Source organism: Nesoenas mayeri (assembly GCF_963082525.1).
Source record: "Nesoenas mayeri genome assembly, chromosome: 21".
Lineage (NCBI taxonomy): Eukaryota > Metazoa > Chordata > Aves > Columbiformes > Columbidae > Nesoenas > Nesoenas mayeri.
In genome coordinates this window covers 5551695-5575358 of record NC_137571.1, presented here as the reverse complement: position 1 = coordinate 5575358, position 23664 = coordinate 5551695, and the positions used below count along the sequence as shown (strand labels likewise).

The 23664-nt window shown below is 49.4% G+C and overlaps 1 protein-coding gene across 1 annotated transcript in view; it reads left to right on the top strand.

Moving 5' to 3' along the window:
- GRIK3 (glutamate ionotropic receptor kainate type subunit 3) overlaps positions 1-6050 on the top strand; it is a gene marked incomplete at both ends in the record, with an annotated part of 82373 nt that extends 76323 nt beyond the window's left edge. The window contains 3 exons of the mRNA XM_080357478.1: positions 4163-4385; positions 4608-4858; positions 5856-6050. Of these exons, the coding sequence (XP_080213604.1) occupies positions 4163-4385; positions 4608-4858; positions 5856-6050 (669 nt within the window). The remainder of the gene's footprint in view (positions 1-4162; positions 4386-4607; positions 4859-5855) is intronic.
- Positions 6051-23664: the final 17614 nt, after the last annotated feature.

Genomic DNA, 23664 nt, shown 5'->3' with positions numbered 1-23664 from the left:
CCACAACCCCCCTGGGCAGCCTGGGCCAGGCTCTGACACCCTCACCCCCAACAAGTTTCTTAAATTTAAGTGGAACCTCCTGTGTTCCAGTTTGCACCCATTGCCCCTTGTCCTGTCACTGGTTGTCACCGAGAAGAGCCTGGCTCCATCCTCCTGACACTCCCCCTTTAGATATCTGTAAACATTAATGAGGTCACCCCTCAGTCTCCTCTTCTCCAAGCTAAAGAGACCCAGTTTAGCTCATCTAGACTCACATCATTATTAAACCTCCCTCTCCTCGCTGCTAATTGAAGTCACAATTACAACATATATTCATTTTATAGCCTCTGAGACTGTACCTGAGATTGGCTCAGACAGCGTAACACAAAGCGCACATTAGGCACAGCAGGACAGGCGGATCGCACGTTCTCTAAGCACCTTCCCTGCAGAAGGTCCCTGCTGAATTGAGCCCAAACCCGGCGGCTGCTCCAGCCCAGGTTTGTTCTGTGCGCCCGAGCAAACCAGCTGCAGCAAATGGAGACTTTTCCCAACTCCACTGGTGCATTTCGGTTTCATGAAAAGAACTTTTGAGAAGCTATTTATTCCCTGGCAATGCAGATCGAGTTACAGGAATAAACACAGCTCAATTAATTTAGGAACAGCATCTAGGGTTCGTTATAAATCATGCCAGAAATCCTTCATATCTTGCAAAGCGTGCTGCCTCTGAACAAATGCCAGGTTTAATGTGCAGCGTGGAGTACGAGTGTGAGTGTGTGTACGTGTGTACATATATACTCACTTGTACAGAAATATTAAATCCTCACAAGTAAGTATCTTCAGCTGGTGAAAATCAATTTATTTTTTCATACAGGCTAGAATTGAAAACCTTAAGCCTGAAAGTTACTTTCCTGCCAATTTCACTGATAAAAAGGCATGTATGTCTTGGCAAGATGCCTCGTAGTGGCTCCTCTAAACTATCCCATTAATTTATTTGGGTGACTGGTCCTGACGCGTTGGTTATTAGAGGCAGATTCTGGGCTGTGACTCAAGGGATGGATTCGGAGGCGTTCCCGGCGTCGCTGCAACTGCTGCATTCGGAGGGGCTGGGACGCAGCTTTTCAACAGGCAGCTCATTTAGCACTAACGTGGGGTTTTATTAAGATGCAGAGGGCAGACCCCGATGGTTTTATCCGCTCACGTGAACCGGTGGGACAGGAGCAGGTGGAGAGGGACATGATCCCCAGCCTGTCCGTGTCAGCAATAATCTCCATCATTCCCAACAATCAGGAGCTTACGATGCCGGAATTTCTCTGCCAGGAAGAAGTCGGTGTCAGGCCATTTATCTTAATGCTTCCGAGTTCCTCTTCATCTGCCTTTTTCAGCAAAGTGGGCATTGAGGGGGCCGTGGGGACCACAGGAGGGTCTCTGCCTGCCACTACCTCAGATTTCTTCTGTGCAACACATAGGAGTAAATACTCATTGCACAGAGAAGAAATTTGCATCTCCCCACAGCCTATACCACACAGTAACTAACCCCAGTAAGGATTCTGGAAGGTAAATTACCTTAAGCTGTAAAATCAGAAGTCCAGCAAAATAAAATGTCCACAAAAAGCCCAGGAAAATAAAACCTCACGTGAATCCTTTACTGACTACTAAATGACTACTAATAGTATTGTGCCTAATGAAGATGGTGGTTTGGCTTATTTGAATGGTATGTTCTCAGGTCACGCCATCCAAATTCCATAAATAAGCACCCGCGTTTGCAGTAGGGCTGAAGTGTTCTGAGAGGACAGAGGAATGAACAACTTCTCCCCAACAGGATAAACGGTTGGTGGTTGAATTAGGTGTGAGCTGGAGCACGGGCGGGCCTCACCGCAGCCGCCCCTGCGGTTTCTGATTGATGACTGTTCTCACTGTGACTCACAATCGCTTCCAAATTGGACTCGTAACAACCAGCCAGGTCCATCCGACTGCCAGCGCTGTGCCGAGAACTACAGCTGGTCAATCTTCACGTGGAAAAGGAATGAATGTTCTTGGCTCGTGCCAGCTAAGTTAAACCAATAGGAAATAAGCTCCCAGTGAGGACATGGCAGGTTTTAGACCATGGGGAGACCCCGAGATTGCACCGAGGGCCTGACCGGCCTGAAGGAGCCACCACGGCCTCATCTGCGGGGACACGAGGACATCGCAACCAGTGGCGCTTTGCTGCGGGGACACAGGCCGTCTCTGGGGGTGCCCACCCCACCGTGGTGTCCCCCTGTCACCTGTGTACCCGTGTCACTGGTGTCCCCCTGTCACCGCTGTCCCCCTCTACCACAGCGTCCCCAGCTGGGACACCCGGAGCGGGCTTGACACAGCACAGCTGCCAAACCTTGACTCCTCCCTGCATTTCAAACCACAATTAAGTCCTTTCAGCCGGTCAGAAACGGTGATTTAAGAAGAGAAAAGTGTTTTTTCTCTTCCAGGGAGCCCTGTCTCATGTAATTTAAGTTGCCCGAAGAGCAACAATGCCTCATGCAAGTCCTATTAGCTTCACTAAATGCAGCCTATTGATTTTTTGCCAGTTTATTTTGCTCTATGCTTTAAACTGGGAGAACACTGATGTTGTTTAAGAGCTCTGTGTCAACACCCAAGGAGCATTAAATGAAGGAAGAGAAAGAGAGAAAGGGAGAGCCAGTGAACCCAGAGGCCTCTGAAGTGAACTGTATAAATGTTAAACAAGTCGTTATCAGCAAGCCGAGTATGCTATTCATTTCAATTACCCATTGTAATGCACAGATATTTAATAATCCTTTTGGAGGCTACATTTCTTGCTGCTCTTTGAGGTTTGATAGATGCCACAAATCTACCTTAGAGGCACTGGACCAGATTTTCAAGTGAGGGAGATTATACTGCCTCTTGAATGGAATTTGCTCCGGCACATCCACGGCTGCACGTTCATCGGGTGGATTATGACAAACAGGAGCTTTAACTGAGACTGAATGAGTCTGTGGATATTTCAGGCAGGAGAATGAGCCCGCAGGGCCAGAGGAACAGCCTTTGTCACCGCACTACGCCAACCAGCGCTGGGCTGGTGGTGGCGACTGCCATAAAACGTTTAACTTCTGTTCAACGTGCTGAAAAACGCCTGGGGTGGGCAGGCAAAGCATTTGGAATAGAAAGCACTGCAAGGGACTGATTTTCTTAGTTAACTCAGCCTTATTTAGTGTTTTTATCAGAAGAATCTATGCTTGGGGTGCAGGTGAGCACCTAACCCGACCCCAGGCAAAGCGCAAAGACTGAGCCCCATGTTTACCACCCAGCTCCTGCTCGGTGCTATTGGGGACGGGGAGGTTTTGGCTGACCGAGCTGCCTCTTCCAGAATAAAAAGGCACAAAGATGCAGGAAAAACACCAGGGAAAACAAGAAATGAACATGAGCCTCAATGTCAAAGTGCTTTTCCAGCCGGGACGGACAGAGGGACGGACACAGTGACCAGCAAGCGGCACTTCAGAGAAAGCACAAGTGCCTTTCTAGGCAGGATTTCCAGACTGAAGCCAGTTATCTTCCTGACAACCTACACAGAGACAGCCCAAGAGGTGGCCATAGCTAAATGCTGTATTTCAAACGTCATAGAAGGACATAAAATAACCATCTATCTTCCCACCCAACACATTTTCTAGAAGAATAAAACATTCACATGAATAGCAAGCTAGAAAACATATTCCTCCTTTTTTAACAGAATGCCTGCTGATAGTGAAAGAATAGACATGCTTATTTTTAGCCGTAAGACAATCTTGAATACTTCCATCCTCTGTTTATGTGGCTATGTTAAATTTGTTTGGCAGTTGCACACATCTCAGAGGAGACATGTTTCCTTGTGATGCTTGAGGAAAGACAAAAATATAACAGAGCGTGTGCAAAAGAGAAAAACAAACGCTCTGAAGTGTTCTCTGTCTTCTCATTGTGCGGAAACACTACAGGAGAAACCAAATTCTGGTTAGGAGACCAATACCTTTAAACAGACCCAGTGTGATGCCAAACAACACTGGGCAGGGAAGCAGATATTTAAGACACGGTCAAATTGGTAGTGAGTCCATTATGTGATCTGTTCTCAAACTGGTATTATAATATATGGTAAAGAACCCTGTTTCAGCAAATAGAAGACTAATTCTTATTGGGGTGGGGGGTATTGTTTTTCCAGAAATCCAAAATATCCACGTTTGAAAAAATGTGGGCTTTCATGAGCAGCAAACCCACAGCACTGGTTAAGAACAACGAGGAGGGAATCCAGCGAACGCTGACAGCCGACTACGCGCTGCTGATGGAGTCAACCACCATCGAGTACATCACCCAGCGCAACTGCAACCTCACGCAGATCGGGGGGCTCCTCGACTCCAAAGGCTACGGCATCGGGACGCCCATGGGTAAGTGACAGCCGCAGGGCTTCTGTGGGCAGGAGGGGACTGGTTACCGCAAATCCAGCCATGGGGATCTGGTATTCCACTCCCAGCGGAGAGTTTCCAAATCCCAAAGCTTACGCTGTCTGCCTGTTGAAGAGAGGCCTGAAAAGCTTTGCTTGGTGCAGAGCCGTTCCCTACTTTGTGCAGTACCTTCCCGCTGTGTGTAACGGTGTTTCCTCTCCCCAGGGTCACCGTACAGGGACAAGATCACCATTGCCATCCTCCAGCTGCAGGAGGAGGACAAGCTCCATGTCATGAAGGAGAAGTGGTGGCGGGGGAATGGCTGCCCTGAGGATGAGAACAAGGAGGCCAGCGCTCTGGGTATCCAAAACATCGGTGGGATTTTCATCGTGCTGGCAGCAGGCTTGGTGCTGTCCGTCTTCGTGGCCATGGTGGAGTTCATCTACAAGTTGCGCAAAACGGCGGAGCGTGAGCAGGTACCAATTTTCCCAGTCATTGAGGGTTTTGTACCCCAGAGCCAGGCAGGGAGACGGGCAGAGGGACCCAGCCCTGCCCGCGCTGCCTGGAAACCCAAGCAGCCGCAGCCTGGGTGTTGAAATGCAGCACGCCCAAAATGCTGTCCCAGGGCTCGCTGCTCTGTCCCGCTCCCCGAGCCCCAGCTCCTGTCCCCTCGATCAGGGGCATCTGCTGCTGCAGTAACTACACTGGTCAACATTAGTAGGACAGTTTTGAGCAAGAGGACATGTAAGTCATAACAAAACAGTCAGAGGACCCTGGGAGGGACCTTTCTGAACTGTTATATCCACCCACCACTGTCACATGCAATCGCGTTGCATATTCCAGGCGTAACATGTACACGCATGAAGTTTCCATCTCTTCTCCCCACTCCTGTTCAAAGAGCCGTAAGGAACTGGTCAGGGTCCACCAGGAAGCCTCATACTATCTTACCAGCTTTTCACAACACTTACACAAACAGCTCATCCCACACGTGAGCGTTTATTAAACCAGAGGATTGTTGTTATGCTTTTCCCTCTTCCTTGCATGTTGTGGTTTAGTAAATGGGAAGCACATTTGCGTACATGACTGGAAATCAAAGCAAGCTGCTCATGTGCTGGACTAGACAGATGAAGGCAAAGTGCCCCCCAGCAATCCCAGCGGGTTCCCCAGCCCTCTGACCCCAGCGCAAAGAGCCGGCAGCCCCAGCAGGGATCACACACTGCACCAGTGCGCCGACAGAGCCTGCAGCTCTGCCTTCCGCAGGGTTTAATTCCTCAAAGGTTCAATTCTCACCAAAGGAGAGAGGGGTCAGCCAGCCACCCATACATCACTGAAGTCCCACTAAGCGCAGCTGATGCCTTAAACGCAGCCTAAACCTCACGCTTGCCCTCTGCAGAGCTGGGTTCCAGGGCCCTCCTGCTGGCAGAGAGGTCAGCAGAACATTTTACGAGGAGTAACGATGCTTTTTGTCCACAGCGCTCCTTCTGCAGTGCCATGGCCGACGAGATCCGGCTGTCGCTCACCTGCCAGCGCCGGGTCAAACACAAGCCCCAGGCCCCAGTGATGGTGAAGACGGACGCCGTGATCAACATGCACACGTTCAACGACCGACGGCTGCCCGGGAAGGACAACATGACCTGCAACACCGGATTGACCCCCGTGTTTCCCTAGGGAATGGGAACGGGGGGGCGGGAGGGAAGAACTGCGGCAGATGAGGCTGGATGCACTCTTAACTAGGGAAGAACGGATTAAGAGACAAGAGGAATAAAATACAAAAAAAAAGCCTGGTTTGGCTCATCTCAAGAACAAGGCCTTTACAACACAGCTGCATTGATCACCGGCATAGGAGAAATAACTTCAAAGCACGGACTGTAACGTGGGGCTTGGGGCTTTTCTGTTTTGTTTTTCTTATTTTTCATTCCTTTTTTTTTAACACTTAGATCCCACAGGCCTCATGGAGTCCAAACACACCACCATCCAGGAGTCTGATGTTTACATACTGAAAACACGGAGGCCAAACAGAGTTGAGCCAAACTGACCCTCGGCGGGTAAGGAGGAGCCCCCGAGCTCCCTCTTTAGCATGGCAATAAAAAGCGACGCTTGGTGAGGTGTGGCGTGCACGGCGTCTGTGCGAGCGTTTGTCCCACATCGACACACGCGGCACGCTTCGGCTGTCCCGGAAAGGTCCGTGAGTGCCGCGGTGGCCACAGCCGTGCCGGCTGTGAGAGCAGCTCGGTGACACCATGCCTGGGGCCGTGCCGGGTGCAGGGGACACGGCACCGCGCACGGCCAATCCACAGAGCTCACCAGTGAGCCTGAGCGGAGCCCAGCACCTGGGCAGGGCTGGGACAGCGCGGTGTGCGCGGAGCTGCTGCCACCACCCACACCCTGTGCCAAACCCCAGCCCAGGCCCAGGGTGACATCTCCAGGTCCTCTGCTCCTTCGCTCTTTCCACAAAGCTCAGTCTCTCCTGCAAAGAACCGCAGAATGTGGCCGACCCCACGGGCTCCTGCAGCACAGGACTGGAGCTGTTTCCAAGAGGCGAACAGTACCGATTCCCATGAAATTTGGCAGCACCGCTGCATGTGCACCTGGAGCAGGACAGGACCATCTGTCTGGACCAGGACTAAACGCTCCCCGTGGCAGCAGAGACCTGAACAGCCAAGGCTCAGCCCGCACGGCCAGCGCTGGGCTGGGACGAGCATCGCGGTGCGAGCCCAGCCTGACACCCCAGGAACTGCAGCCTGCAACTCCACCTCATTTCAGCAAACACACACCGAAATGTTTTTAAGGAATCTTCCGTGAACTGTGTTCTTCTCTTTAGGTTGCTTAACCCAGAAGGCTGGTCCTGCAGATGAATTTAGTCAGAATTACCAAAGACCCCTCTGCTGACCTAAAGTAACGCCCGAGTAACATCGCTCGGCTCTGTCCCTCCACAGGGAACAGCACGTGTGGCCAGGGGGACACTCTGCGGATTAATTAAACAAACAGAAACAGCTCTGCCCGTTCTTACCCAGAGCATCTCATGGCGAGTATTGCAAAGGTGCTTAAAAGCTCTGACTTAAACACTGGTGTTGAAGAGAAGAGCAACGTCCTGCCCTTGCACGCGTCAGGGTGACGGTGACGGATGGTGCCCAAACTCCGCAGCCCCAAACTCCATCGTGTCGTGAGCGCGGTGACCGCAGCAACCGGCACCTGAACCCACCTGCTCTGCCCTTCTGGAAAGTCGATCCTTGCCCAAAGGAACAAACCTGTTTGTAGCTGATTTCAGGGTTGGTTGTTTTTCCCCACCTGTCTCTTTCCGAGGCTCGGTTAGGAAGGTTGTCTTTGGAGCTGATAAGAATTAATAAATGAGCTGCAGGGGAGATAGCTGTTCCCCTGCTACCGCAGAACATAATTAGTCCTTGTTTTGTTTTTTTCCATGATGTAAAAAAGCAACATAGTGACCCGAAACAGAAGCAGGTAATTTGCCATATTTTAACTCAAGTAAAGACATGCAAAGAATTTACGTTACATTTTCACCTTTTCACAGAAACCATGAAAAATGAGGGGTGAAAGCTGCCAACTCGACGGGCACCATATTCTGAGTAATTTGCTGACCAGACGCCTACAGCAGAGGATGGATTGAAGTGTGGGTCCCTTTCCCAAAGCTAATGACATTCTTTCTGTATTTCTTTGCAAATCCTTAGGCTTGGCAGAGTAGTAGGTTTTATGTTTCCTTTACAGATTTCTAAACTCTTCGAGATTTTTACAGTTAAGGCAGAGAGAAAAATAAAGCCTGAAACCGGCTTTAAATATCCAGAGAGAGTAAGATACCACAGAAAATAGCATTCATTTTGCTTCCTGGCCGATTTTTTTAAAATAAATAAATATTACTAGTACCATTTATTCATCCTTTGCACCAGTTTGATTTGATTTTGCTCGCAAACATCCCAGAGTGCCGGATGAGAATGTGGAATCACTGGTGCTACCTACCAGCAGGACCAAACCCTGCGGATGAACCTTTTTCCTTCCCTGCACCCACCATTACTCAGCCACGAAACAGCAGCCAACGTTGTGCAGCCACACGAGGGTTTTATGTTTAAATCCTGAGCACTGAGATGTTGGACACATTCGGTGTGGGAGCTGGGGGCTCCCTGGGACCCCCGCCTCCCCTTCCCAGTAGCTCCTGCTCACTGGGAACTGGGTGAACTGGTGCCAGCCCTCGGCCATGCTGCTGGGACCCGGCACAGCTCCACCGCAGGAGGGGCAATCCGGCTGGTGGCTGCTCAGCTCGGCAGGACCTGGGTCTCATGTCCCCCGTGTCCCCTGAGGTGACACAGAGGAGCCGCCCAACACTTCACAGCAATGCGCTGGGACAGAGCTGGTGACAAAGCCTCTGCTGGTTACTTGGGACCTGTCTGTGACTATCAGCAACTCGCATCTTCGAAACCATCTGGCTTCCAGCTTCGTTTCAATCAGCTCCATCCTTACCTTGGAGAGACTGAAAAAGCGAGGAGGAAATGAAGAAAACCCAGGTTTGGGCTATTAAACTGTATCTAAACTGTTGTCACCTCAGTTCACTGTCCCTCCATCGCTTGCTTTGTCCTTCCAGCCCTCCCGTTATACAGGGAGCAGCTTTGCTCAGCGTCGCTTTTCTGCTCGGAGTTGACCAGCGGCACGAGTCGGGGACCACGGCGAAGGGGAAGCAGCTCCAGCCCCGAGCAGCCCCTGCGCCCCCGTGGTGGGGTCCCGGTCATGGTGACAGGACCCCCAAGATCCCGGTGGGTGTCACTGGGCACCCACCAAACGCGTGGGGACCCCATCACCCAGTGACCGCAGGAGCGACGGCACCAGGGCTGGTGGGACATGGGCAACACAAACCCCCGTCTGTACCTTATTGGGACACGTTTCTCAAAAAAAGACACATACACAAAAAAAAGAAAAAGGAAAAAAAAAACAGAAAAGAGTGGAAAAAAAGGAAAAAAATGGTCTCCATGACATTCAGGGGATTTTTTCCTTTGTGGACATGCAGAATTTCTATGAATATAGTTTTTTGTAAACATTTTGTAACAATTTTGGTTTCATAGTAACTGTGTTACTTGCTGATCATTCTAGGCCGATGTAAATAAAATTTACAGAAAAAAAAGAAAACAAAAGAAAAAAATTCCGATTATTTTCCTTTTTAAGACACTGTGATATATCAAAAGTGCACAGTTTGCCGTATGAAGTAATATGGTTTTAAATTTTAAATAAAAATGAATTTCTAGAAAATAACAAAGTTGATGCCTGTTTATACTGAACTCTTGTTGAAAGTTGAATCCCCCAGCCCCCCCAACCGCTGCTCTGCTCACCTGCTGCCCCTGCACGCAACCAGAAAGCTTATTAGCCTGATAAAAGCTGAAAACACCCTCAGGGCCAATGTTTATTAGGCTGAAATGTTTACGACTCTGCTTTATTGCGTTGAGGCGGGAGCAAAGCTCCGCGGTTTGCAGGCGGGGAGGGATGAGAACAGCCCGGGACCGGGACTCTGCTCCCGCACAGAGATGCGCTTGGGGCCAAACGGTGGCATCCTGTATCCAAACTGGCGTGGTCAGCAGGACAAGGGCAGTGACCCTTCCCCTGTGCTCTGCATTGGGGAGGCCACACCTGGAGTGTTGTGTTCAGTTCTGGGCCCCTCAGCTCAGGAAAGAGATTGAAGTGCTGGAGGGTCCAGAGAAGAGCAACAAGACTGGGGAAGGGACTTGAACACAAGCCCTATGGGGAGAGGCTGAGGGAGCTGGGCTTGTTCAGTCTGGAGAAGAGGAGGCTCAGAGCTGAGCTCAGCACTCTCTAGAACTACCTGAAGGGCAGTTCTAGCCAGGTGGGATTGGGCTCTTCTCCCAGGCATCAGCAATAGGACAAGGGGCCATGGGTTTCAACTCTGTCCGGGGAAATTGAGGCTGGATATTAGAAAGCAATTCTTTGCAGAGAGTGGTCAGGTATTGGAATGGCTGCCCAGGGAGGTGCTGGAGTCACCGGCCCTGGAGGGTTTTAAACTGAGATTGGCCATGGCACTTAGTGCCATGATCTAGTAAATGGACTGGAGGTGGACCAAGGGTTGGACTGGATGATCTCTGAGGTCTTTTCCAACCCAGTCCATTCTGTGATTTTCAGCACTATGCTTGTGCATTTATTAAATAACCCCTGCAAATTGCCATTTCCTGTACACCAAGGTTTAAAAGACAATTCTTTCCCATTTGACTTATTTTTAAGGGTCACCCTCATCGATCTTTCTCATCCCTACTCACTCCACCTCGCTGGAAAATCGCAGCTTTCACACTCCCGCCAAGGAAGGACTTTGAGAGCAGAGCTGAGTCTTGCTTTTATATTCTAAACCCCGATCGATATGCCGAGAATATGTCAAAAAGAAGAAGGGGGAAAAGGTAAAAGCGACTGAGGCCGTTGCGCAGCTGCTTGTGCATCGCTCAGCACGTGCGACTCGCTTCTGGGAACGAAACCCCATGGATGCAGCACAGGAACGGGCAGGACGGGCAGCGCGGGCTGACCCTGCGCCGCAAACCTCCAGTGGCGCTAGAAACAAAGGAATTGTCAACATTAATCGTTATCACCAATAACGCCAGGCAGCAATTAACCTTGTCAGTCAACAGATCAACCTTCGCCGACTGTGAACCCGCCACCTGAAAGCTGCCAATCATGCTACAAATGAATAATTAATTGGACAACAGATTTCACTCATAAAAAAGGAGATCGGTTCCCTTTGAGCATCAATTAGTCCCTCTGGGCAAAAGAGGAAGAAATCAAGAAACGTTGAGAGAGGCATCTCTGCCCCATCTCGCGCTGTCCTGTTCCAGACAGGCGCTTTCAGACATTGTAGATCTTCAGCTCAGCAGAGAGAACAGTTTTTAATCTGTGTTTCTTGCAGCAAAACCCCATTTTACAGCAGTAATTGTACATCTGCAAGCAGGTGTGTTCCTGCCTCCAACACCAGCACTGTGACACGTCCCTGTGCCTGCGCGTGGGGAAGGACGGACGACAGGGACCCCCACGACTCCTCCCTTGCATCCCTGCTCAGCAGCTACCAACACCAACACCAACACCAACTCCTTCCTCAAACGACACCAAACAAAAACTGTGTCACTCAGAAAGGACTCAGGCAAATTTGGACCTAAATGCTTTTAAAGGCAGAATACACCTGATTTCCTTAATGCAATTTAGGGGATGGAGCGGAGAAAATGAAGGCAGGAGATCCAGCTTCTCCTCTAACGCACCGTGAGGCGGGTGGAACGGGCTGAGATGGTCACAACACGTCACAGGAACTGGATTTTTGTCTTTTCTCTGCATTTCCAGACTTTAAAAGCGTAACAAAAGACACCAAACCCAAGCCAGCAAGGCCCCGACGGCTCGGGAGCAGCTCAGCGGAGGCGCTGGGCACAGGGATGGCGCGGAGCTGATGGTGCTGAGCAATTTGCTAGGGCAGACAGGGCGCTGACACCTTTTATTTTAAGTAGTATCAATGGTGCTATTTAGTACACTCCGAACACCGACTGAAAGCATGAGCTGAGTAAACAGGAACTCTTTTGGCAGCACTGAAGTAACATATGGGCTCTGGATATAATGTGCCTGGAAATGGTTTTTGTACATCAGCAGCGAAGGCTCCGTGACCCCAGAGATGCTGCGCAATGGCCGGGAGGAGGATGGTGCTTGGAGAGGCTCTTTTTGGGGGGCATGAAAGGGAAGCAGGTGGAACCAGAACACGATCTCCGGCAGAAGGGAAAGCGGGATCATTACAGGGAGAAATGGGAACATGGCAGAGTATAGAGTTAGATGAATTATCACCAAAAAAGCCCAGAAATGTGCTGCAGAAAGGTTTCAGGCTCAGACCACCCCATCCTTTTAGGGCTTTTTTACCCTGCACGATTCCAAGTTGCGGGAAGGGAATGGGGTTTATTCCAAGTACTTCAGCAGTATCACTCTCCCCTTTGGTGGCCTAGCTAGAACTGCTCTGAGAGCCAGAATTAAAGTGTTTAAGAAGCATCTGTCATTACTAAAACTAAGTTGCTTTGCAATATTACTATTTCGCAGCAGTTTCATTATCTTATGTAAATGAGCTGTCTGTTCCCTTCTGCAGCGTGGGCTGCAGAGGGATGGGAGCCCCAGTGAGAAAATTTATTACCAGCCTCTCCCTCTTGAGATTATCAATTGCAAATGAAGGAGCATAAATACATCTTCTTTAGCTGCTTATGCCACATTAAGGAACATGCTCCCAGCTAATGGCTTTGCCACTCCTGTGCGCTCCGACGGGAACGGAGCGCGGTTCCTCCAGCTCACAGCAGCATTACGGAGGCTGGAGGAGCCGGGTGCGACACAACAGGTTCTTACAACAGTGCTAATCCCAGTCTGCCCTGCAGACGATCACGCAGCTACACTAGGTAATGCAATTAGACCGGTTTGTCTTTTAGAATGAATCCTGGTCCTCTTGATGCCCTGCGACACAACCACAGCCCAAAGCCCTGCGCCCATCTCCAGCTTGATCATCCACACGCGAGTCTGAACGTCCGTGTTTTCATGTTCCGTTCTGCCCGGAGCGTTTCCAGCCAGCAGACACAGCGCTGTGCGATCCAGCGCTGGCAGCCAGCGAGCATCCATCACAAGTGGGTAATTGATGGTATCTAGGGCCAGTTTATTGCAATCAATACAGCGCGTCGCACATCGGCATTCACCACAGCCCTCCTCTGTTCCAGAGGGTTAGAAAATGTTATTATCCAGACAAACCCCTAATTCCAACAAATTCGGTTACCCAGGCACATGAAAATAACACAAACAAAAGCGTCTGAGATTCTGATGGCTGAGTCGCTTGCTGGTGGATTTATTTATTTCTTTCTAACGGGATTTACAGTGCGCACCATGGGCACGCGTTCGGTTTCAAGGCGGCTTGAAAAGTGCAGCCCTGTGGCACCCGCTGCCACAAACACGGGTCCGTGATACCTTAAAGACCCCGCTCAACGGCTCCTCAAGACCTGACCCTTCCCCACTGAGCCCTTTTGTGTCCCGCTCATCTCTCGGAGCCTCGGCTGCCAAGGCGGGTCTGTCCGGGGAGCTCTGAGCACTCCAGCTCAGACCTAAGGAACTGGTTACATGTGAAATGTGCGACTTGAAAACCTTTTGAATTCAGTCTTACTCCCTTCAAGCCTGTTTTCCAGAGGATGCTGAGAGCTAGGAAGGTCTGGTAAGCAAATTCACAATCCCAAATGTTTTCTAGCATAGTGCAATTTAGGTGGATGTTACAGAATGCTTCCAGAAGGCAAATTTGAAATTTTTACTCCCTTCAGAATCAAGGTCTGATGACATAGTCCGGACTACGTCACCGACGGACACAGGCCAGGTGATTTCTGCATGCAAGAATAAGAACCGAAATACCAGTTTTCCTACCCAAGAGCTCTGTCACAGTGCTTTGAAATGAGCTCCCAAGCAAGGATGATTGATGAAGTAAACAACAAAGCCGGGTGGAAAGGGCAACGTTATTGTTTTTCGCAGCAAGGGAAGGAATCGTTTTCATTACAAAGCCTCCGACGAAAACTTAAAAACAATCGAAAATTGTTTAGCCTTTCTCAAATGGAGCGGTGGGAGAAATGCCACTTTCCCTGCCAGGGCTGCAGGGACCCACACAGTGACAACTCGGCCTCTCCACGCAGTTCTACGGGGTCATTGGGAAACACCTTGTTCCAGTTCTATGCTGGAATATGGCAAAAAGTGTCTGAGGTTGGTGGCAGCCTAGGGCAGCACTCTAATGAGGCCATCAATAACCCCGAGCAGCTGCTCACAAAGAATTCAGCTGTTCAAAGATGGAAAAGTCCATTAAGTTTATTGCATGAAATGTTGGACATGGTTTAGACAGAGGATCACTGCCAAATTATATAAACCACCCAAAATCTGCCAAATGAAGGAAGCGGAGGCAGGACAGGGCATTTTTAAACTGTCATTACCCCGGAGGGAAGAGAAAATTCATTTATCTAGTGTTGCGATCGAGAAGCAACAAGTAGGATGCCATTTGCAGGGCCAGCGCTGCTGTTCCATGGCTGGTTTGGAAGCACAGAGCTGTCAAGAGGACTAAACCACTTCGGTAAAGGGTTTTTTTCCCTTGCAGACAGCAAGTTAAGGTCAAAAAATGCTAATTAAAATGATGTCCATATCCTCTATTTACCAGCAAGAAGAAAACCTCAGAACTCAGCTTTGTTCCAGGAGCTCCCAAAACCAAACTGTACCCCTGATATCCAGACTGAGAAGAGGCTTTTACTTCTCAGATTTGCAGCAGCCACAGCACCAACACACATGAGCAAGCACAGAACTCTGGTTAGCTCCGTGTTATCCGGACTTTGCAGAGCATACAAGAGATTCGGAATGAGCTACAAAGATGAGCAGAGACACCTCCAGGCAAAGATGCACAATTCACAGTAACCAACGCTGCAGGAAGCGCTCAGAGAAAAATCTGCAAACTAAAATGGAATTAATTTGCCATATGACATGAAAATACATGGAGTAGCACAGGACTAGGAAAAAACCCACATATTTATCAAGGATCACAGGGATATAAGCTAATTACTACCTATTTCAGTAACTGGGGGGAGTCTAAACTGTGATGATATAACAAGCCACACAAAAGGCTTAAACGTTCTCAAGTTGTTGAGGAGGGGAAGAAAGCTATACTTCATCTGCTTATAAACCATACACTGGATTAATTAGCAGCAATTAGCAATTAGTGTGTTTCTCTGTTAAAGCTTGAGGAAAGGAACCCATGCGCTGGAAGGATCTGGGAGCGCAGCTGTGCCGGAGCAGCACGCAGCCCAAACCGCCAGCCCAAGAATAACTTCAGCGCTCCGCATCAAAGCCTCGATCCTTCAGGAGCCCAGTGAACAGGAGACGTGCTTCAGTACATCAAGAACAAGTGGAAATCGCAGCAAGGTGATGCACCATCTCCAGCTGGAAGGCAGAGCCCAGGGGGACTGTGTTTTCTCACACATTCGGGTTCCCCAAGGCATGGATGCAAATTCCTAGAGACTTGCACATCCTTTGAAAGCCCAGGGGACAGAGAGCAGGTCGCGGTGGGTTCAAACTGGAACACAAGAGGTTCCACTTACATTTGAGAAGAAACTTCTTCTCAGTGAGGGTGGCAGAGCCTGGCCCAGGCTGCCCAGGGGGGTTGTGGAGTCTCCTTCTCTGCAGACATTCCAACCCGCCTGGACACCTTCCTGTGTAACCTCATCTGGGTGTTCCTGCTCCATGGGGGGATTGCACTGGATGAGCTTTGCAGGTCCCTTCAACCCCTGACATCCTGTGATTCTGTGGTTGAGTCCCCCGAGCACAGCGTGGCAAGGAGAAGGGACGGTGCCGGTGTGGCAGGGACGGCAGGAGGAGGAAGGAGAACAACCCCAGGTTCTGGGGCGCATCACCCAGCTCTGCGGGACCACCCGGCTGAACAGAAAGCTGCGGGGGATCTGAAGGCGCCGCATCGGCGATCAAAGGCTTGAGAGCACGGCGCACAGCTGCTCCAGCGACTGCTGGAGGATGGCACGGAGAGAGGAATAAAGGAGGAAACTTGAAACGCCTCAAACAGGTCCTATTTTAGGAAAAGCTGCGCACTGGCCTCTGGAAGCGCTGCCTTGCGATGCCGGTGGCCGGGCACTGAAAACACGTGCTTGCAACTCCAGAAAAGCCCTTTGTGCCTGGGGAACCAATTCCCCCCCCCTGCCAACCTCTGCAGCCAAGAGGAACTGCTTTTTGGAACCAGCAACATTAATTTGTGGGGGAAAGATTCCCATTCAAACTCATAAATAACAATCAAGCCCAAATCTTATCAAAAAATCATTTTCTTTCCACTCTGGGGGCTGTGAATTCCCACGAAGCTCAGAAAATAAAGAGCAATTTTTTAAATGCTGGTCTGGCAATAAAATACTGATCTCTCGCAAATGGAATTCGGAACATACAACAACGGGCTATACATTACCCTGCCGGAAAACTCCCTCCGGGGAAATAAGGTTATCAAAACTTTGGAAAACTTAATGCGAACAGCGATCCTTCTGCAGTGCAAATGAATAGTGTGGGGAGGTATCGATACAGCACTTGCCTCTGCTGCAAGGAGGCTGGTTGGAATCTGAACTTGCTAAAATAGCCCCATCACCTCGGATTTGTCATTCGTGCTGCAGGTGCTCCCCGGCATTCAGCATTTATTTGGGGAAAGGTTATTTTCATGCTACTGTTCTCGTGATACACGGTGCTATAGAGTGCACAGATGAGCTTCACATAAACAGCAAGCTTAAGTGTGAGAAATCATTCATAATCCTATGAATGTCATGTACCATCACTTCTGCATCCGTCTGCGCTCTGCCCGTGAATTTCTGCCTGTCCTCACGTGTGGCAATAGAATCCCTGAGTGCTTTGTACAGCTCCTTGCTGCTATAAAGCTCCGTTTGCTCAGCCCAACCTGCCACAGAAATCCCTTCCAGCACCGCTGCTTCCCAGCCGCCCTCAGCTGCTCAGGATCTGGGTTGAAATGCCACCAATCCATTTCCGAACCTCTCTTCAATGTCATTGTAGCCAGCCATAGAGTTTCTATCAGCCTCTCAAAGAAAACACCAGTTAAAATCTGTTTCCAAATAAATTTATAGCAAAATATCATTTCTCAGTTTGTTAACTTTTTCTTGTTGTTTACAATTAATGAAGCTCCACGTTCTCCCTAAAACGTGGAACAATTTCTTTTGTGGTCCCAAGAGACACGTTAGCCTTTTGGAATATCAATCTAATTCATGCCTTCCTGAGATTTTTAATTGATCACACTGATTACAGCTTTATTTACTCACTGAGGTCTACTTAGTCCTTCCTTTGTTGCTGTAAAAAGCTTGTTATTCTCTTTAATTGAACCGCTTTTGTAAACTGCATGCATTCTCGCTAATCATTTTCCTTGATGAGAGTGGAGTTCCTAATTACTAATGCTCTCCTGAAATCTATCATCTGACAAGGAACATTAAGTGGCCAGTTCTGGAGGGACCCAGATCAGACCATGGGGAAGGGAAGAGAAGGCCAGGGACATGTGGACAGGGAGGCAATGGGGACATGGGGACACTGGTGGTTTTGCCCCATCTGCACCTTCTCCCAGCCCCACTGTGCAGCAGCACGAGACCAGAACCGCGCCAGACTCTGCCTTGCTAGAAAACACAATGGCTGGGGTTGAAAATGAAGAGTTTTACAATATTTATAGTCTTCGAATGAAAGATTAATTTGATAAAGTGCTTCATGTATATCAAAATTATTCAAACACTTGTGCTGCCTTTGTTGGAGACATTTCCTTTTAAAAGTTATTTTTAGAGTCAAAACATAGAGACTTTAAATTAACATTTTTTATTTCAATAAGAGACTTCTGAGTTAATTTTCCCTCCTTGCGGTTACATGGGTTTGAGGTCTGTAAGCGCGTTGTAATGCTTGGTGAATGGGACAAAAAAGCTTTTGTCTCTAGTCAAATGCCTAAAATACCAATAGCTCATCTTCAGTTGAATACATTACACAGGTCTCTTGCAGAATGGATCTCCTAACCAGATTAGTTGCCATTTGAAATCTCAGGAGAGCACTCATAAATACATTACGGGATTTGCATAACAACAGGCAGTTTAAGTGGCACAGGGAAGGAACAGATGATGATCCGAAAAACAAATCTGCATGTCTGAAAACTCCCTGCTCATTGCTATTGCTGCTCTACAGCACCAGCCGCGGCTCAGCTAACAGCAAGTCCTCCGACCCCATCTCAGTGGGGCAACAATGGTCTTAAATAGTGTCCCGCGCTGATTCAGCAGTGGGGATGGAACCCACAGCCCTGCTGCAGAGCCCAGCCACACACCGGTGGTGGACAAGGAAGGGGGATCCCATCTGCTCGCCTGGCTTGATGGGGCGGACAGGGTAGGGACACAACAGCAGAACCAGCCACCTGCTGGGTGACAGTCACAGGACAGCCTGGTGTGCCCAGGCTGGCAAACACCGGCATGGGGACCCAGGAAGAACTCACTCTGCGCCACGCAAGAGATGCAGGGAGGCAGCAGCTGCGTCCTGCTCTGCATCTTCGTTCAGTGTTCAACGTTTTGGAGCGACTACACAGGACATGGACAAACATGAAGGTGCAGAAGTGTCCCGAGGCGGCAGCTGGAGCAGCAGGGCGAGGAGCGGAGCGGGCACCACGTGGCTGGGAAACGGAGGGAACGAGCGGGGAGGTGCCTAGAGAAACCCTATGGGTGCCCTAGGCTGAAAGTGAGCGGAATGAGAGCACACTTGGGGAAAGAGTCCGAGATGATATAAGCCTGTCATCCCATTCCACAAACACTAGAATTATCTCCTCTTAGCCAGAGGTAGACTCTTGTTTTCAAAGAAAATCCTATTGGAAAAGGCATTTTTCACTGTGACAAATGACCATTTCCATCCAATTACATATCTCCCCCTTTCCAGATGTGGCTGGAAAATTATATACTCAGCTCAGGGACACAGCTGGACGCCATCCCGAGCCTCACCTCTTCCACAACTAATGAGATGCTACGAAGAGCAAAGCTTTGATAGCTCAGCACATTACAACACAGTCTCCGGTCATGCCTACAGCCGGGAACATTTAAATGAGACGACCCCCGTTTTAGTGCAGGGCCGCTAAGTGGAGAGTTTGCTATTTTGGGCAGACACAGAGGAGTCCCTGGTGTATTTAGAGCTTTCAGAGGACTGTCGTGATGGGCAGTTCTAATGAAACCTCAGCTGCAGAGCCATTTACACAGATGTTTCACCAGCACATGCTGCAACAGGCTCCACATCAAGACCTTCTGATGGACCCAGGCCCAATTATCTGCCAAATGTTCTTCAGCTTTCCTCTGACCAGCACTAATGGACCCACTTACAGCTACAAATAAAATTGCTCAGCTTTAAATTGGAAAAAATACTTCCCTGTGCATTCATGTGGGGGCAGGGTTGGACTGGAATAGCAGAGGGACAAAGAGGAGCAGCGGGACTCAGCTGGACTGGCAGAGCATAAAGGAATGAAACGCGAGAATTACTGCAAAGCCTCACTTGAAGTGACTATCAAATCCTGTTTACCAAGGAAAGCTGTGCCACGGCTCTGCAACGCCCTTCTCCCGAGGAGCACCCACGCAGCACTGCCAGCAAACAAAGCAAAGACGGAAAACAGACGGACAAGTTAGCAATAAAGGAAAGTTGCCCATCTACACTGCATCTCTCCTCCCAGTCTGAATAAACACGTACACAGCAAAACACCCAAAGCGAAGCCACCACCCGCCTGTGCTCTGTGGCTGTTGTAGCTCTGCCCGAGGCTGGACCAGCGAGCAGTGCTGCGTGCTGGGGATGCTCTCACAGCCCTCCCGGCAGCTTGGATCCAACCGTTCACAGGTGTCGTCACTGATCTTTAGGGCTGGCACAGAACATGCCACATTTGCCTACACATCGGAGTCCACAGGGCGAACTCCTTTGTTGATCTTCCTTTTCCTTCCTCTGATTTTGTTTGGGTGTTTTGTTCAGCTCTGATCTTGCACAAGGCTCTTCTTTCGCTTCCTCTTCTGTTGTCCAGGCGCAGGCTCTGCCAGCCCCTCTCCAGTCCTGCGCTTTCTCTAATGCAACTCTGTGCTCTTGCACAATCTTTCGAAGTTTCACATTTCCCCATTTGCTTCCACATCCACGGGAATACTTCCACGGCACACCAAACTCTACAAAATCCATGACACTTCTCAACCCCTTGAAAACTGTCTTCAGCTCAACAGCAGGGACTTGGCTTGGAACATGTGTGTCATAGGAAGGCAGGCAGACGCTTCTCCCAGTACGACACAAACATTTTCCAGTATGGAGAGGCTGCTGAAAAGAAAGTGCTTGTTCTGACAGCGCTTTAGACAACTGCCTCTTTTGCCAAATAATCCTACCTTGTTTTTCCTGAAGTGCTTTTAAAACCGAAATAACATTGAGTTAGAGAGCTCACAAACGGTATTTGAGATGTGAGGGGATGAAAATTAGCAGCTGATAGGAATTTTCTGCAAGCAGTTCACGGAATCAGATTTGACAGAACTTCTAATTTGAAAGATAAGTGTGTTCATGAACATTTCATCTGTCACGCTGGGTCACAGCAGAGAAATGGAAATGCAGCAGGGTTTGAAACGAGCTGACTCCTGCTCGGGAGTCGGGACAAGTGCACTAAACAGCCAGAGCTGAGTGAATAATGAATCATTTACCCAAGAACTGTCAGCTTGCTTCCTTCATTGAATTGTCCTGGCTCCCTCCAGTTTATTCTTTAGCCGAATAATGTATGTGATGAAATATCAGCTGTAACTCATTTGAGAGCAGTTCCCTGACATTACAAACAGCGGCGGTTGGGCCCAGAGGCCACAGGATACATCATGTCTCTGGCTGGACCAACACAACCTCGTGCCCTTGGTTTCAGGCCCAGGAGACGTGCTCTGTTCTGGGTGGGAAGGACAAACCGCTGCCGTACCTGAGGTGTTCACTGATCCCACCACTGGATTATCTCCAGTTGCCCTAAGAGTGCAATGTTGTATTCAAAACCATGTATTTATAGCTGGCTAATCACAGCTTAATTACAGAAGCTCAGCAGGCTCTTGTATGAACACTGAGTCTCAGGCAGTTCCACTAGGAAACTTTTTATGAGATAAGCAGAAGCATCAAATTACTCAAGATGTGTGAGAAAAACCTATTTAGTGTTAATTGGGACAATTACCTTTTTTCCTAACTTCCATGTGTCATGAATATTAAAAACCATAATAAAAAGAAAAAAATTTAACTGGGTAACTGCTGCCCAAAGACACACGTCTGCTGGAGGAAGGAAAGCCATGGAGCATGAGGCAGGATGGAGCCGCTGCAGCGGCCCCAGTGCATCCCTGTGGGTTGGAGATACAGGGAACCCTCATGAGAACACAGCAAAACAACCAAAACCAGCAGCACCACCCATCTGCAGACGCTGATGGGAAGCAGAGGACCCTGTGTAGGGCCTGTTGGAGCTGCACAGACAGGTGACAGATGGGGCCGACTGGAGAGGCCACTGCTAACGCATGGCGCAGCGCTGCCCGGCGCATCGCCGCACATCTCCCAGTTGGGAGCTGGCTCTGACCAGCACAGCCCCAGTAAAGCTCTCTGGGTTTGCATCCCAGTCACTGGGTGAACCGGAGCCAGAGTCGCTCGCACAGCCCTCACCTGCGAGCAACGAGACCGCGGCTCCTTCCCAGCACCTCGGCCCCACCGCCGAGAAACCCTCCCCGCAGATACCAGGCAGTTGCTAGAACTCTGCTGACATTAGGCAGATATTAAGTTCTGTTAAGCCGAACATCAAGCTGTATTGACCCAGAGTTAAATATTGACGGAGGCGATGCCGGCGCTACCTGACTGGCTGCAGCAGCACTTCAGGGAAATCCCTTGTCAGGCTCCGTGAGCCCTTCAGACCCCAGTTTGCACATGACCAGACTGGCTAATGCTGCTCAGAGTGAGCATGTCTGACCTTCACAGAGCTGTGCAAAGCAGGATTTCCTAATTCCTTATGACTTTCAAGCAAGGCATCTAGAACGCTCTGCAGGAGGGGCTGGGCTCAGCGCCCCGAGCAGCACAGATGTGCCAGGAACCGGAGCAAAGCACCGAGAGCCGTCAGATTCAGCCCACTCAGCCCTTTGTTTTCTGGCGTGAGAGATGGCAAAGCCATGAACTGCGCGATCTCAGAGTCGTGCCAGCTCCAGCGCACTGGAGGGTGCCAGGCTGCAAACAGCTCACCTCTCTGTGCTTCATCATTTACCTCCACTAAACAATCATAACAGAGCTATTTACAGCAGCCATTAAATAAGGCAATATTTCAGCATTGATTTTGTGTCTTTCCCACTAGTGCACACAGCTTTTGATAACTCAAACCTTATGGATTTTTCTATAAACAAAAAATTAATATCTGCGGCAGGGGAGAGCGTGCAACTGGTTACAGCGGTGACAATCCAGGGCCCGCGGGTGCTGCTGGAGCGGGAAAAGAGAGGATTCATGCACTTGTGGCTTGTCTGTCTGGGGATTAACAAGATGCCAGAAAAGGATGTTTGAAGAACCAGCAAATTATACAGCGTGATCTGTGCTGACCTTTCAGTAGCCCATGAAACACTCGTCATTTACTTATTTCTATTAAATTCTAATGCCCCCGAGGAGCAAGGGGTCTGAGGATGAGGAGGGAAGTTGAGCTCATCCTTCAGCAGGACAGGGGAATGTTCTTCCTCCCACGCAAACACCCATTCAAACAGCGTGCAAGACGCATGAGCCTTCTGCCAACTGCCCGTGCAAAGCGCCCTGGAGATCCCACAAATACAGCGGTAGAGCAGGGGAAAAGGGCTTGTAAAATGAAGAATTCAGGCACCCACAAAGGGAGGAAGGGAGGCTCTGTTACAGTGGGGTTTTTTTCCCCCCAATCAAGGATAAAGAAGGGAACTTGATCAGGATTACAGTCTTGTTAAGGAAGCAAGAACTTGTTAGACGTTCACGAGAGAAAAAGCGCTGGGTTCAGGACCAGCATGCAAACTTCAGAGCCTGAAATCGGAAGCATATATTGGCAAGAGCATCAGACAGACTCCCCGGGTCAGCACCACAGCTTGGACACAACGTGCTCTTCCCATACCTGGTTTTGGCTGGGATTTGTCCCCCTGCACCAACCCACAGTCCCACAGCCTTTCGCTGCGAGAGCATCCATGAAAAACGAGCTTTTCTATGCATAGCTGGAGTCTGAGCGTTTTAACCACCTGAGCCTGTGAACGGTGCCATCGACTTCACCGGTGGCAGAAACCGGCCCCCAGTCCAAGGGCACTGGTGCAGGAAATTAAGACGAATTCAGTGGCTGCACACAGGGAGTGAGAAGAAAATTATACAGCCTGGTCTCATCTCAGGTGTTCATGGAATATTAAAAAAAGAAAAAATAAAAAGTGTGCTAAATCTTTACAATCCCCAGCCAGAAATGTTTAAAAAAATACTCGCTCGGTGAGATTCAATTAATAAAACAGCAGTAAAACATGAGGTAGCCATACCATGTGCTTTTCATATAGACAAAGGGGTCAGGGAAGCCATTGCACTGATCACAGTAAATGTTTTCCTACCATGACATTAGCATACTGAATATATTGCAAAACAGAATCTTTTCTTTTTTTAAGCAAAATAAACCCACTCACGGGATCAGTCACTGAATGAACAAATCTTAAAACTAATTCAGACTTCACCTTCCTTAACAAGGCCAAGTAGGAGCAACACAGGCTTT